We start from the raw sequence: 17494 nt of genomic DNA, 5'->3' as shown, positions 1-17494 counted from the left end.
TATTTGTTTTACAACAGGATGACCAAGGGGAGTCTGGAGCAAGATAAGGATTTGGGGCTGACAGACCCCCACACATCCCTAAGCTTGGGTAGTCACATTCCCACAGGAAAGCTGGTGACACATTTACCCGTTAATCAATATGTGACCTTTTTCCCTCCTAGCCCACCAACTATATAAGTCCTAAGAACAAAGGGCGCTCTCTCTCTCTCTCTCTCTCTCTCTCTCTCTCAGTCCCGGGGGCTCTTGGATCTCGGGCCACAGGGCTTCTGGCCACCAGGCCTCAGGCTGCCCAGGGGCTTGCACCCTGGTCTCCAGCCTCTCTTGCTTTTCTCACCCTGCTTTGCTGTGAAGCTTTGCCTTTCACCCCCTACTCTACCCAGTCCTGTTCTCTCCCATGGAAATGGACCACTAATAAACTGATTTGCTGATATGTAATTCTTTACACGCGTCAGTAAGAAGAACCAGGTCTCTCCCATCAACAGTATCACAAAATGCAAACCCATTAGCTTACCGTTTTGTACTCCATGAGCTCCATCTGAAGTCGTGTGATCTCACTGCGGAGTGCATTGATCTGCTGACTAGCTCTGTCCTGATTCACCATTACCTTGTTCTTGATATTTCTAGCTCGATTGGCATACTTCAGTGTATTTAAAGTTTCCATAAAATCTCTGTCTGAAGGGCTGACACAGGCTATCATGATTGTTTGGCTGAAAGTTTCAAAGAATAATTAGGTTTACAGATAAAAGCAAATAAAACATTGCAATAATCAATTTTAAATTCCTGCCCTTTGAATAATATCTTCTCTTCAAGATACCAAAAGATTGATACTAGTAACTTAAATGTAAAAACAAATTTAAAAGTCCCCTAAGCTTTAAGAGTATCTTAAAAAGATTTTGTGCCCTGGCTGGCATAACTCAGTGGATGGAGTATGGGCTGTGAACCAAAGCATCACAGGTTCAATTCCCAGTCAGGGCAGATGCCTGCGTTGCAGGCCAGGTCCCCAGTGGGGGCTGCATGAGAGGCAACCACACATTGACATTTCTCTCTCTCTCTCTTTCTCCCTCCCATCTCGTCTCTAAATATTTAAATAAATAAAATATTTTAAAAAGAGATTTTGTTTATTCAAGTCAAATTGGGGAAAATGAATTTATATTATCCTTCTTTGATCCATAATACCTTGAGAAAATATAAGTACATATATTTATTTCTCATCTCTTTACAATAAAAATTTGAGGCAATGCACATAGCCTAATTCTAAAATTCTATCTGCCTAACTGAAGTTCAAAAATCATTTTTAAAATATCTACCTAATATTTGAAGATTTTAAATTTTTCTTCCTTTTATTTAATCACTTCTAACCTGATTTTCATTGTCAGCAAAATATTTTGCACAAAATCCTGAACAATAGTTCAGATAAACTTAATATATCCGTATGTTTTATAATATAGAATATCATTTGTAATTGAGTGATCCCAGTTCCAGGGTTTCTGGCCAGATTACACAGGAAAGATTGGGAACATTACTTTATAAAAACAATGAATTGTTTTACCAACCAAAAAATAGGATAGTAAAATGCCTAGTATGCCCTGGCTATTGTCTCTCAGTAAAACAGACCAGGGCATTCTAATCAACTCACACATTCACTGAAAAAAATGTATAGAACTGCAATTAAAGAGCTAATTTACCCACCCTGATAGGGAATTCATGCCTATCAATTCTAATCTATAGCTTCCTCGTCTCCTGCTTCCATTCCTGCCTTCCCCCAATGATCTCAACACAGCACTCATAGTAACCCTTTTAAAAGAGGTCCCATTCTACCCATCAACTTCTCTTTATCAGCTGTTGTGCCTCCTTATTTATCCTTACACTTACTATTATTCAGGTTCAACTATAGTATTGTTCAGTCCAAGAAGCCAATTGTCAGTCTAGGTGTATTTTTTCTCTCTGCTTCCTCACATCCTTTGTCTATCCCTTTTTTGTTGGTTTTATTTATTATTATTATTTATTATGATGATGATGATGAAATTTTATAGACCCCAATTCTTAGATCCTAGAGGTCAAGAATTACCAAATTTTATTTATCAGTATACTTTGTATAACACAATATTTGGAACATACAGTGTCATTAAAAATTGTGGTGTATGTCATGTGTACATAATATTTATTTATTGGAGGTTGGAAAGTTAAGATAATTCATGCATCTCTAGCTCTCTTTTGATGAAGAAGATAAAGTAATCAAGTAAGAATAATGATTACAGACACTGATTAGAGAACAGGACAACTCCAAGTGTAGACCCCGGTCTAGTGACAGTCTGCAAACTATTTGTTACTAGTTCATAATAAGTAAAGGAATTGAAAATAAGCATTTTAAAATTTTGGAACATTTGGGCTTGCTATAATCAATGAAGTCATTGAATAGTGTATAGACCAGTTCAAGTATTTTATAATTCACATAGTAAGTCAAAAATGGGGCAAGCTGCGTATAGTCATGCACAATATTAACACATCACAAATAGGGGACGGAGGAGGAAAAGAACTTGCCCTTCACAAATATTTTGAAAAGCACTGAGATCAGGTGCATAAGGAGAATAGGGAAAGTTAAGAATGAGAGGAGCTAAGATTTATTATATAGGGAAAAGTTCATATATTAGATAAAACCCGAAAGACACAAATTTTAAGAAGGGTTGATTTATGAAAAACTCAAAAAACATTAAAGTTGTTTACTTTTAAAGTTTATATAAAACCATATATCTGTCTTAAATGGTACCACACTATTTATATTATGCTATATATCATGTATTATTTTATTATACTATATACCATATTATATATTAGGGAGGAAATGCATCACAATGTTAACAGTAGTTACTTGTAGGTAACAGAAATACAATTTTTTCATGCTTCTTATTTTTCTGTATTTTTCAGAATTTTTGCTATAATCTTGCTATAATATATTAAACATTATAAATATATGAAATCCAGCTTATCACTAAAATCACTAAATTACATGCATAAACATATGCAACTTGAATCCAAAAATATCTTTGATCTAATTTTTCTTTTAAGAGTAATTTGTACAAATTTCACAAAATGAAGGTATTCTGTTTTCCAAAGCTTATAAAAAGTATAAGGCTTTTGAATTAAGAATGTGATGCTCACTAAAGATGGGATCAGAAGAGGACTTGTTGTTTGAGTAGTTACCACAGAGTAGGGAAACAGATGAGGAATATCCGAGACTTCTTAGCAATAGCCTGCCTAAAACTCAAGGAATTCAGAACCCACAAAGCAAGTATCTTTGCCAGCTTACAGGGCAAGCAAACTTTCATAACTACTGAAGTATTCAAAAGTATTGAAATTCATAAGGAGCAGCTGTTCATCATTTACAGGAAAGCGCTACAATTTAGCAAACTTAAAAAATGTATACTTGGCTTAAAAAGCAAAAAAAAAAAATGTCCTGATGTAATTAGACCCAGGTTGATATTGAAAGTCAGGTGAAAATACAGAAAAAAATATGCAACAATGGAAGCAAGATTGCACCCACACAGAGGATATGCTGGAATAGAGATGAATTCAGACAATGCCAACATTACAATAAAAGGAAGAAATACAAAAATGATACTGTTGAATTCTATAAAACAGAACTTTATTTCTAAACCATTCTTCAATTTCAAACTTAGACTTATTATCAAAATTCTTTGAATAATACTTATTTAAAAAGAAAGTTTGTAAGTTTAATTACCCAATCATTTTACAGCATTTAACAATGTTTTCAATAACCATGTTAGAGCACTGAAAATGCTGTAAAATAGAGACTAGTAACTGTAATAGAATAAATAAAAATGGAATGGTTGTCTGTAACTTGCTGAATTGTACTGTTTGAATTTAAATGCCAAAAATATTTCTACTTGTAAAGCCAATGTGTCGATGTTCATAAAAAAGTAAAGAATTACAAAAGAATGTGTTTGGCTGATGAAACATAATTCAAAGTGTAGACAAGGAGGAATATTAAAGATAAGGACAAAGCAAGTCCCCTATCTTTCATTTAAAAAGTTTTACCACATGCAAAAAAATGCTTAATTTTTAGGAGACTTTTAAAAATGGTATAAAATATATTTAAATTACTTTATGTTTACTTAGACAGCATTTACTTCACAACAAAACTTTATTAGGCATATGCTATGAGCCAAGCAAAGTAAAAACAATGATAAAGTAGAAAGACCAAATGCTATGGACTTCATTTATAAGTTAAGTGACTTTGAATAAATTAATTAACCTCTCTGGATTTCATTTCCCTATCTACAAATTAGGCATAATAATACCTACACCTCAAGGAATGTTGTAAGGACTACGTGAAGTAACTACATATCATGGACTCACACATTTTGCATACTTAATACTTAGTTCCTCATTGCATTGATTTGTTTTATAATAAAAAAAAGTCCTTATAAGTCACTTTACAAACTGCAAAAACAATGAAGAATTGAAATTCACGAATATGGACAATCACACATGCATACCTATTGCCCCCAAGGGAATCCTGTAGTAGTCTTGTCAGCTTAGAGTCCCTGTAGGGCACGTGGGTGGCCCTCTTGCTCCTGTCTCCCAATGCACTAATTACATTGCCCAGTGCCAGCTAAAAGAGAGAGAGAAAGAAAATGTACTGATTATAACACTTTTAAATTACAAAAGAATAATGTGGAGATGACAGAATTGAAGGCATTTGGGTTTGGGTTTTTTTTGGTATTTATATTTTAATGACATAAACATCAAAGTTTTCTATACTATACTATTAAAAACTGACACAAAATTTGATTAAAACTGACTCAACATTTAGTAGCATATGCATATATATGTATGTATATTCGTAATTCACAAATACTTATACTTCTATTCAGAAATTTTCTTTAGAAATAGAAATAAGATTGGTGACTTTTAACCATTCCTGAATTACCAGGCCATCAGGTGTGTCCTTAGAAAACTGTCAATTCACATTGCAAATTCTCCTCCTCAACTGAATAAAATGTTTTAGTTTAACAGTGTCATGAAACTTTCTTGTTGCAATATAGCCACAAAGTCTCCTTTAACCAACGTAAAAATATCACTATGATGCCTCTAAACAAGGTATTCCTGATGTAAGGACAGCTGTCTTTAGAAATAAAATGAATCTATGAGCTAAGCACCCAATATTGAAAAAATCTAAGTCAAATTACAGAACTCTTTCATCACTCCTCTGCCACCCCTACTGTTTTTCTTACTGTCACTAGCACCTACAGCATAAGCATTAGCCTAAATGCTGGTCACACTTCCCTTCAGTGATGCAAGCCTCTACAGCCATGTCTTTGTTAGGGCCAATGGGTCTTGCAGAGAGTGGGCATCGGCATCACATTGTGTCTTTGCCCCTCTTTTCCAGAGAGGCTATGGTTTTAACCACTGGCTACACTGAAACTTCACCAGATGTATCTGACTGTGTTTCAACAACCTGAACAGGAAACCAGACCAATACTTTTGTCTTTTCCTGATAGCACAGATGTAAATACCACCATCTCCTAAGAAATTCAGAGTAACATACAAAGTCCAGGATCCTGGTCACCCGCTTTCATACAAAATTCAGCTATATGGTGGTAGCATCAAGATGGGTGGGTACCGAGATGGAGTTGGGATGTCTGGTTCTCTCTAATCAGCCTCAGTTGCTGATCCCACACAGAAGGGCTGTAATCATGTAAGAGCAAATATCGGGCAATGGCAAAATAGGAACACACGATTGGAGCCCCCAGCTCTAAGATGGGACGGAGGGAAGCAAAGTAGAAAATGCATGCCTTAATCCTGACAGCACCACAGATGTGTAGGGATATCATTACTTTTATGTAGGAACAAATGTCCAATTTTATAATGAAGTCAACAAAAATAAAAGATTTGCTATAGAGTCTAAAAAATTTCTTCTGTATAACAGAAGCTTTATGCTAACAATTACAAGGTGCTTTCCAATCAAAAACACCACTAGGTGGCATGGTATTAAAGTTAATTCCTAATATAACCTAGACAAGTTCTCATTTTGAAACAATCTACTAAAAAACACTAATTGTAATACTCAAAATAATATATTAGCAAAATAAAATATCGGCAAAAGAAGGTTAGTTTCAAGTCACCTCATTCAACAGTTAAAATTAAATGTTGATTTTGACAAATATTTTTAAATGTGTAATTTATAGACTTTTTCTACAATATATACTATTTTCTAGACATATCATAAAATTTAATCCAACTACAATTACACACATAAAGAAAATTTGCAATGTGAATAACTAAAAAAAAAATCCTGTAATGTGAGGAGATCAAAATTCAATGCGCGTGTACACCTAAGCTTACAAGTTTACTGTAACTCTCCTTTCTCAGCTGAGCACACAAAGGATTTCCACTTGGGTGTTAAGTATTACAAAACAGGAGAGAACAATGGGAAATCTCTGATATATTCTTAGCACAAAGCCTTAGTCTTTGTCTTACAAGTCCGCAGTTGATGGAAATGCCTTCCTTTGCCCGCTCGCCAGTGGCTCCAGTACGCTTCAGTCTTTCTGATCCTGCCAGATCAACAAAATGGAACTTCGCAGTCAGGGTTTCAAATTCATTCATCTGTGATGATTCAGAAATCACCTTGTTATCAGTAGCATTTTCCTGCAATTGAGGGAAATAATTGAAAATACTTTTATTAATGTGACATTGACTATCCTCAAATCCCATAATCCCATATTCCGTGTGTGTGTGTGTGTGTGTGTGTGGTCAACTAACTATAAATGCAAAACTGTCTGCTGGCAATTAGAAGCTTAGACAAAGCTAGAAAGAACCCAGGTGTTAAGAACTGAGACTCTGCTTATGTTGATAAAGGAACAGCTGCAGCACACAGTCCTCAGAGGGAAGCATCTCAGGTGACTTCTTCTGTCACCATATGGCCACTGCTCATTTTCTGGTTTCTGCAGACACATACATTTTTTATTTCAAAATCTTACAGTTAGCCCTGGCTGGCGTAGCTCAGTGGATGGAGCGCAGGCTGCGAAACAAAGTGTCGCAGGTTCAATTCCCAGTCAGGGTACGTGCCTGGGTTGCAGGCCATGACCCCCAGCAACCGCACATTGATGTTTTTTCTCTCTCTCTTTCTCCCTCCCTTCCCTCTCTAAAAAATAAATAAAATCTTTAAAAAAAAAGAGAGTGTGTTGAAATGGGCATTCTCTTCAAAAAAAAAAAAATCCTACAGTTAGCCCAATTCAGCTTCAACTGGATCAGAGATATCTCATTAGGAAAGGAATAACTAAACAAACTAAATTTGGTTCATATGTACAGTTTCCTGGGATGTATGTGATTTAGGGAAATAAAAGTTTAAGAAATGAGAACTGCCCTGGCTGGTGTGGCTCAGTGGATTGAGCACTGGACTGTGAAAGAAAGGGTCACCGGTTCCATTCCCAGTCAGGGCACATGCCTGGGTTGTGGGCCAGGTCTCCAGTAGGGGGTGCTCGAGAGGCAACCACACCTTGATGTTTCTGTCCCTTTCTTTCTCCCTCCCTTCCCCTCTCTGAAAACAAATAAATAAAATCTTTTTTAAAAAAAGAAATTAGACCTAATAATAACTCACAGCATCTAGTTGAGGACACATTCTGGTTTGACACAAGTGAATGGTAAAAATGGCATGTGAACGAGAGCTCTGAACATTCATCTGGGTACTAGCAGTGGTCCGGGATAAAGCACCCAGCTTCAAACACTGCATCATCTGGAAAAGGGGAGGTAAGAAGGGTTTTACATGAACAATATTTAAGCAAGACACCATACAATCAGAAGTCTGAGCTAATGGCTAAAGCCCACCATATTAAAGGGATGTAAAGGGTGTGGAATTACATATTGTTTTAGTTACATGCACTTTTTGAGCTGAACTTCTCAGTATAATAGCATATTATTTTTTAAACAGGAGAAAACACTAAGGTTCCATTGTTTGCCTTTTGCTGACAGTTGCAAGTTCCATTCCAAGCTGTTACAGAAGAACACTTTGAAACAAACTGAGCAATAACTTGAATTACTCAGGCTATTCTGTATCTTCTGTCAAAACATCTTTTTGCAACTTTTCTTAACAACCTCCCTTTAGGAGCCACGACACAGTCCCATACATGTGATGGCAAAAGGTGCAGAGGGATTGTGGTCCCATCTGTCATCTTCAATTATCTAAGTCTCTTTTTTCTAGCTGTGAAGAAAACTACACACGCATTGCCTTGGCTTCTTTTGATGCTAAAATAAATGAGCTGACTTTATCCTAAATGGCATTTTTAATGATAAAGTCTTGATATAAAATATGAGGGAAAAGACAAGGCTTTTACAAGATGTTACACAAAATACAAATTTCATATCTTGATCTTAAGCAAACTATAAGCAAAGCTAATTATTAAACAAAGCCAAATATGCCCTATTTTAACTACAATATTAATGTCACCTCTGATTCTGTATTCACAGTACGTGTTGTGACGCCCACAGTATAAATTCCTCCAGTTGAATCTTCATGAATTCTTATATTTGACTTTTTATTTTTTGCATCAATATCACGTGTGGTATCAAATAAGTCAAGGACCTCTTCATTATACAGCTATCAAAAAGAAGTATTATAAGTTTAAATTTAGAATAAACTGCCTCAGACTGTAATAACACACATTGCATAATGTTATCCTTCAAACATATCTTACAAGTTCTTCAAAATATGGTAACATAACTTTCTTCAAAATAACAAATGAAAAGGAATGAGGCCATTGTTACTACAAATTCAAATGCATGCCAGGTTTCTTTATAAGAATAAGAACAGTAAATTACATAATCATGACTAATAAGTTCAGGGCTAGTTAAAATGATCTACTGATCCTTTGCAAGAGATAAACAAATATTTATAAATACAATCAAGCTCTAAGAAATACGTACCAAATACAGACAAGTCCTAATTTAGCTTGGAGAAGATTTTAAGAATTTTTACTACTTGAGCTAAAAATATATTTACTGTCGACTTGTACCTTTCTTAATGTATTTAAAAATTAATATTATTAATATTTTGTAGGGTGGGCAATGATATCAGTGTTTCTGTGTCACTAGTGGATGACGAGATTGAGCTACCTCCTTAGAAGAGGATGCACACTCCATTTTTCTATCAAAACACTTTAAAGTCACAATGCCTAACAATATTTGGGAGGGTAAAAGGGAAGATAGAACACTTCCTTTTCTTTTTCCATCATTTAGTTTCCTTGTTTTTGGTTTTTACTAAATTGGGGGGTCTATTAAAACCAGCAGTAAGATAACTGATATTAATTTGAAAATGTTTCATTGACGAGCAAAATGATTAGCTCACGTAATCCTGACCAGGACTAGACTGGAACACTCTCTGAACCAAGCACCCAGAACTCCAAAGTCACCATCCACCTAACTGCTATACTGCTCAGGTCCAACGTGTCCTGTTACTGTCATGTCCCTCCCACCAGACTAAGCTGCCCTAAATGAATCCAAACCTGCCCTAACCTTTGGGCATCAACACATCTGCCTATCCTTACAGGAATACCAGTATCTGCAGCCAGATCTCTGCAACAGCCTCAACCCTATTAAGCCTCCTGTTCTCCACGCCCTTTTGGTCTTAATCGCTGAGTTCCCAGCACTTTGTGAGCCTGCCTACAATACAATAGTAATTATAGGATACAGACAGATTCTGAAATGAACAATAGTAATTGTTTTACTCTATGGACGCCTGTCAAATGCTTATAATCATAAATGCCAACAAGAAAGGAATAGTTATTACCTACTATCTATTTTTTCTAATACCTATGACCTAATATTAATTTGAGCACTACGTACAAAACACTGTACTAGGAGCCAGATGCATAAAATCACAAAATCTATGGTGCTAAGGACAAGATTTGAAGGAAATTAGTGATACAGTTAATCTTTTACCTCTAGGAATTGTGCATTCACTTTAAAATCCGGAGGAGGAAGCCCATTTTTCATTGCAGTGTGTTTTTTTTTCTTCAATACTCTTGAAAAGGTGTTTAACAGCACGAGAAATAATACCCTGTTCTTCCTCCATGATGTTAACATCAAATCCTGTTCCCATTGTGTATGTTTTGCCAGCTCCAGTCTGAGTAAAGCAACAGAGAAAACTGTGTCTGGTTGATCTTAATAACACAACCTCAAATAACAAAAATGAAAATGCAACTGAATCAACACATCTGAAAAGTTACAATTTCTACAAAAATAATTTGGTACTTACTTGTCCATAAGCAAAAACTGTTGCATTGTATCCTTCAAAACAACCTTCAATTAGTTTTTCTATGCATTGAATGTAGATCTGTTCTTGCTGGGAGTCAATGTCAAACACATAATCAAAAGTAAAAGCTTTGTCTTTCCCTAGGAAGACCTGAGGTTCTCCTGGTGTGACAGATGTACAAATATGGCATCCTTCAATCTTTTCTTTGGCAAGTTGTGGTCTTATTCTGTGAGAAATGATCAAGCAAAAAATAAGATAAAATAAATGGAAAAAGCTGAAGAAACAGGACTTAAAAATTCATGGTCAGATCTCTTAAAGACATTTATGTAATCCATTCCTGCTCCTTCAGTTGAAAAGTTTAAATTAATACAATAAATCAAACTGAGTGGATTTCAGTATACGTAACAATACCAAAAAAATCACGAACAAGAGAAAATCAATTAAATACTTTTGTGGGTGAATATTTTTCTTCAACTCTGTAAGAAGTAAAGACTCGGTTAAATCATTCTGCTACCAAGCTGCTATTTGCTGTAATTTACCCTAGGGTTTTGTTTTCTTCCTGCTTGACAAGACAGCTATACTGTTCTTCTCTTTATTTCCAAGGATATCTTGATGCCCTTTACCGGCCTGTTTTTGCAAACTCTTCACCAATGGTTTCCAAACGTATTTGAACGTATCCTTCTGTCAACTTAACATGTTTAAGCATATCCCTACTATATGTGTGTATGCATTTATTTATGTGATATGCATGTACTGCATTGATTTGTCATATATTATACACAAAAGCAGAATTTTATAAAGAAATTAAAAATAAATACAAATAGAAGTTCCAGTATTTTCTCTCCCAAACCCAGTGGATTGTCATGTAGTGCTCCTGGGGCGTCCCCTCTCCACTTGGAAGGCCACAGCATTATTCTCACCCTACACCCACCCAAGTCTACTCTAGATATTTCCTCTTCTGCCTGTCTCCCTAATCTCAAGGTCTATTTCCATTTTCAAACAAGGAAAGTAAATATGATGAGATGTTAATGAAACAACCCAAAATCCAGCCCTATTCTATTCACACTCTACACAGGACCATCCTGGACAGACACATCACTGACATGCTATACCTGGGCTTTTCAAGAAGTTCCTATTTGCCATGGAGAAACAGAAGCCATTTAAGGAACAAAGTAAAGACAACCAGTGATGGAAAATGGAAAATGATAAAGACGGAGTAAAGAAAGGGTTTTAAAGGATTCTGGTCCCACATTTTTACTTTTTCAGATATAGACACTGGGGTCTATGGCAGTGGAACCAGTTCACCTGTTTACCAGAGAGAAAGCCAAGCCTAATGCAGATCTCCTGAATTCCAGCCCTTTCCAGTTCACCAGGGTGGAAGTTCAGTGGAAGGATAGGAAAGCCAATACTGAGAAGGGACTCAACTTCTGCAACCCTGGTTATCTAAAATAGAATACAATGAGGCCTGTCCATAAAGTATCCAGCCACGTGCTAGACACATTTATTGAAGACACAAGATACAAGAAGCATTGTACATAGGACAATGATGCCTCAGTCCCCTTCAAAGTAGGCAGCTTGGGACCTCACACAGTTCTCCCAGCATCTCTTCCACTGTTCAAAACATAGTCTTAATCTTGCTGCAACTTTACTGCTCCTTCTTCAGGTTTGGAGAATCAGGCAAATTCCATTGGGATGACTGGGCCTTCATTTCTGGATCACAGCCATAGACCCAGCATTCATCTCCAGTTATGGCCTTCTTGAGGAAATGTGGTTCATTGGTAGTGGTTTGAATCAAGTCATTAGCAACTACATAATGATGTTCCTTCTGCTCTGGTAACAGAAGCTATGGAGCAAATTTTGCCACAACATGTTTCATGCCAAGATCCTGTGTCAAAATCTCAGACACAAGTTTTTGGAATCCCCAGGTCAGCTTCTAGTTCTTGCACTGCCAGTCACTGATATTTGTTGATTGCAGCCCTTACACGTTCAACATTCTCAGGTGCTCTGCTTGTTGCAGGCCTTCCAGAACATGAATCACTTCCATCAGACTCTTGACCATCTTAGAAGCATTTGTAGTTGCTATGCCCTAGCTAGATGGCTTAATGGGTTAGAGCCATCCCAATGTGCCAGGGTCACAGGTTCAATCCCTGGTTAAGGTACATATGAGAGGCAACCAATGAACGCATAAATAAGTGGAACAAAAACTGATCTCTCTTTGTCTCTTACTCTCTCCCTTTCTCCCTCCTTCCCTTCCTCCCTCCCTCCCTCTGTGCCTCCCTTCCTCCCTCTAAAACCAAAGAATAGCTACCATTTGGACTGCAGCTATGACAGCCAATTTTTGAATGCCAGTGTCACTCAGAACTTAATCTCCCAACCTCTATTCACCTGATTACAACCCTTGCTAATGGTGAGGAGGATTGTGTTATGGACGATGTGCTCCCATCCATTTGCATGGTCAGAAAGAGAGAGTGGCTTTAAAACAGCAAGATGTGCAGAATCCTTTTCTGCCACATCCAGGCAATGACAGTTTTCCAGCAGGCCTGAAACTCTTGCCTAGGAGGAGATGGTCTCCCCTACAAGCAAATGATTGGAAGCTGACTATACTTCAAAGGTTAGGGATATATTCATCTTCTCTATTCCCCTTCAAAAATAAGCATTTTAAATTCTCAAAATTCCTAAATTTATACTCAAGAATTCTCAGATGAAATTCTAATCCAAGCCAAATCACCTGCTTTAGTAATGTAAAGACTTTGATATTTACCCAGTTACAAACCTCAGTTTCAAGACTATAATTTCAGATTATATATAGACAAAATACACCAACCCTTCTCAGAAAGACAACACTAAAAATAGAATCTGACATTTATTCCTGTACGTATTTTGAAATATACTTAGTATTTTTATATAAAAAAGAACATTAAACATACTCATCTAATCCTAACACTAAGAATATGCAGTGTCAACATTTTGGTTAGCATCAACACTAAAATAATAATAAAAAGGAGAACCTTGCAGGCTTTTTAAAGTGTATAATCATATAACCAGATATATTTGACACTTTTCCTTAAAGAAAAACAATTATGCATAAAACTTATGTCATAGATATTTAGAATAACATTTTAATATTATGTGGCAAAATAATATTATGAAGGATAACAACAATGGGGGTTCTATCTCTAATAATAACTTGCTAATGGAGATGTGTGTTTTTTTAACGCTACACTGGAAAGCAATGTAGGCAGAGAGAGGCTGTTGTGGAAATAGTGACTGTTTTTGCGAGAGAATGTGTTGTTTTGTTAGCATGAGGTATGGAACCTTTTATCATTTGTGGGCCATTGACTAATGGGGTGAGATCTGAAAGGGAAAAACCACAGACAGCCACACAGGAAAAAAAATCTAGTTTGTTATATCAGTTCGTGAAGGTTGAAGGTTTGAAACAGAATATGACACAAGCTGTCAATTGTTCAGTTTTAAGACAACAGGAGTGGAACAAATGTCTCCATTTTGCCACAGCTGAATGTTTCCCTCAGTATCTAGCACCCGTTTTGCTTCTGTTCTCGCTAAGTTGAAACTGCTCAGACAAAAGTCACCAACAACCTTTTCATCTCCAGATAAAGTAGGCCCTTTTTAGTCTTCATCCTACCTGAGCTCTCTTAAGTATTTGATCCTATTTACAACTTGTAGGGGAGGAAAGACTTTTTCCCTCAGTCCTCCTAGGTCCTCCTGGCCTACACCCTGTTAATTAGACTGACAAAAGATTAACAAAAGAAAAACAAACTGAAGTTTATTAACACACATACACATTAGAATGAGAGATGAGTAACTCAGAGAGTGGTTAGAACTTGGACTTACTTAACATCTTAACAAAAGGGAAAAGGACTATGAGTTTAGGACGGCAAATTGTGGGAAAATAAATGAGTATAGGGAAAAACTGATAGATGATAAGGGTTAGTTAGCAAAGTTTGTTAGGTAGGTTCCTCTGGTGTCATATCCAGTGATTAACTTTACAAACTCATGTTCCTTTTAGGCAAATAGGGGGAGGGCAGATACATTTTCTTGTCACTGCTTTCCAATTGCCCTTCACTCAAAATAATCCTTATGTCAAAGTGGCATATTTGGGGATGGCATATACTGCTACCCTTCAAACACCGTATTTCTCAACTTCTATCCACAGTTGGCTTTTGTAACATCCCTTTTTGTTCTGACTCAGATTTATGAGCCCATCTTTTATGAGCCCTTATACCTCATATATCAACTTGCCTTAAAATGTCAGTGTTTCCCCGCAAAAATTCCCTATTCTCCCTGTGATCACTTTCTCAAGTCTAGTCACACCCAGCTACATCAAATCACTGACCATTTCTTGACCAACTTGTATGTTTTCCTTCATCATGCCAATGTATATGCCTATGCTTGGAATGCCAGCCCTCCATTTCTCTGCCTAGAAACCTCTGTAATTCTTCAAGACTTAGCTCAAACATCTATACACACTTTTATAAAGCTTTGCCTACTTCCCCCCATATTATTCTATGCAATTTGCACATGATTTTAGAATAGTAGATATCAACTTGCTTCCCTAGATAATAAATTCTTTGAAGGCAGAGAACATATTTATTCATTCATAAGACAAAGTAATTCAACAAACTTTTATAGACTGAATCTTATAAACTGCTGTAGTTAAGGTCAGGGGGTCAATTCCAATACCAAGTATGTGGTTATCACATAATGTAACTTTTGCTCCATCACTTCACTCTGTTACCAGAAACTTTATCTTGAACAATTATTTAACCATTTTCCAATCTATAAGATGAGTCTGGATTTACTATTCCTAAGGTTCTTTCTACCTTCAAATTGTATTGTAATTACTCCTTTCAGAACAGCAAAATCCTGACTTAAAAGAGGCATCAATAAATTTTTTTCCTGTTACATCCTATATTCACTATTAGTGGCACCACTTGTACCTTATTTCTTGGTTCTTACTATGCTCTCCAGTTTTTGTAGCAAATGTTACTGTGGCCTTAGGGACAAGGACAAAAACTTTATCATGGCTCCAAGCGTGGCAGTAACTATGAAGATCAGAGGAGTGAAACTGAGACCATCATTAGGTTTCCTTAAATTGAGTCATCATTTCTGTTCTCTGCCTTCACAGTAACTGTAACTGGTTTTAATAATGAAGAACATCAAATAAGCCAAAGAACTAGTTTCAAGGTGTCCTGGGTAGGTCAGAGAAATATGAAGGTAAACATAGTTGGGGGGAAATAGCTTACAGTTGCTACCTTTACAGCTAAAGTTTTAGTCACAAAAGTCAGCAAAACTGACTGAAGACACATGAGCATTCCTGCACATTCTTGCTGAGCATCCCAAGAATGCAAGACCCTGGCTGCTCTTTTCATGGATCATTTCTCAAGGTACACTGAAGCAAGCTTTAGGGATGATGTCTTCTACCTGACAAAGGGCTGGCTTGCTTATGCTTTCTATAGAAACAGTAAATTTCCCAAGCTCAGTGTTTCTCCATATTACATGGATGCCTGCACAGCATCCATATAATAGTAGGTCTCCCTGCACTACCTCCACTGGACTGAGGACAAGAGAGAGATGGGGAAGCACTTCAAATCTACATGAAGTTCACAATGCTTACTGTACTGTGAGTAATAAAAGTCCTTTGCCTCTTCTGACTCAGAAGTCTTCTGTCTTCTGCCACTATACATAAACCAGTAACAAGCTAGCTTGTATAAAATCTCAGGCCCTTCATAGGTCTTACTTAACACATACTAACTGTGATCTTTGGCAAATATCTCTCTTAGCCTCAGTTTCCCTTCTGTAAAATGGTAATGTCATTACTGTGATATCCACATCACAGCATCTCAAACAAATGAGAAAACAGGTGGCAATAAAAGTCTACGGAGGTATAGAGTGTTATGGCTACAGCACCACTTGAAAATTCTCCAAATCAATTTCTTCATCAGGCACCTAGCCATATTTTTTCAAATGCCCTTTGGATGCCCCGAGTCTTTAGAACAATCAAATGTACACTGTATGTCAGAAATAGAAGTCTAATATGATAGTGAACATTGTTACTGGGATATATGTGCACATATACATACAAATATACATACATATATTGCTATGCAAAGAGAATCGAGCTGAGTAATATCACACCCCACTCTCATTGAAAAGCCATAATCCCAAAGTTAACCTTTTCACAGTAATAAATAACAAACCCTTATTCATCATGCTATCCATAACAGAATAGAGTATTATTAAAGCCAAAATGGGAATTTTTATTCTTTCATGTTATCACTTTCACTATCTCCGTATAACCAGTAAAGAAATTTCAGTCAGTCCTGGCTGGTGTAGCTCAGTGGATTGAGTGCCAGCCTGTGAACCAAAAGGTCACTGGTTCGATTGAGAGTCAGGGCACATGTCCGGGTTGTGGGCCAGGTCCCCAGTTGGGGACGTGCAAGAGGCAACTAACTGATGTATCTCTCACACACTGACGTTTCTTTTCCTCTCTTTCTCCCTCCCTCCCCCTCTATAAATAAATAAAACCTTTTTAAAAAATGAAAAAGCAAAATTTCATTCAGAATGGAAGAGAACCAAGTTCCTGAGCAAAAAGTTCTTTAAAAAGGGGCAATTTGTCATAGTACAATTTGTCCTTATACTGAAATAAATTTGATTAAATGCTAGTGATTAGAATCTTGACAAATGACTAATCGACGATTTGTGATTATTTAAAAGATGCTGGCTTAAGGAAAATAAATAATTGAATGCATTATAATTTATAACTTCCCAGAAGTTGTACAGTCACTCCTTTCATCCCCCTGAATTAGAAGAGTAGCATTAACATCACTCATTAACCTGAGTCCACGGGGGCTGGCAGTCAAACCTACATTGTTAAACATGTAGTTTAGTACTACTTTCCAGACTTTCTCTAATGCCCTCACCTCTCTTATCTCTGTTCTCCATTTTATTAAAGCATCACAAAGGATAAGCCTTTTTTACTAATTGATTGGTTATTCTTATTTTCTCCCACAAATATAAGACAATAACACACAAAATATCTTCCTTTTTGCTGTTGGCCACAGCTAATTTCTTGTCCTCTTAGAAACCATTGTTGTCCTTAATCTATGGTTTCATAAATGTGACAAATTTTTCCATTACCTCAATGTCTTTGTAAACTCTCTTCTTTTTTTGCTTGAGTTATTCTGATCTCATCCCCACGTGACT

The 17494-nt window shown here is 36.5% G+C and overlaps 1 protein-coding gene across 1 annotated transcript in view; it reads right to left on the bottom strand.

The window, feature by feature from the left end:
* KIF21A (kinesin family member 21A) overlaps window positions 1-17494 on the bottom strand; it is a 138987-nt gene that overhangs the window by 58149 nt on the left and 63344 nt on the right. Inside the window, 8 exon segments of the mRNA XM_028533277.2 lie at window positions 512-707; window positions 4518-4633; window positions 6502-6669; window positions 7622-7756; window positions 8468-8617; window positions 9958-10026; window positions 10028-10141; window positions 10274-10496. Coding sequence (XP_028389078.1) covers window positions 512-707; window positions 4518-4633; window positions 6502-6669; window positions 7622-7756; window positions 8468-8617; window positions 9958-10026; window positions 10028-10141; window positions 10274-10496 — 1171 coding nt within the window.

This window comes from Phyllostomus discolor, chromosome 2 (assembly GCF_004126475.2).
Source record: "Phyllostomus discolor isolate MPI-MPIP mPhyDis1 chromosome 2, mPhyDis1.pri.v3, whole genome shotgun sequence".
In the NCBI taxonomy this organism is placed as follows: domain Eukaryota; kingdom Metazoa; phylum Chordata; class Mammalia; order Chiroptera; family Phyllostomidae; genus Phyllostomus; species Phyllostomus discolor.
This window is presented reverse-complemented; position numbering and strand designations above follow the sequence as displayed.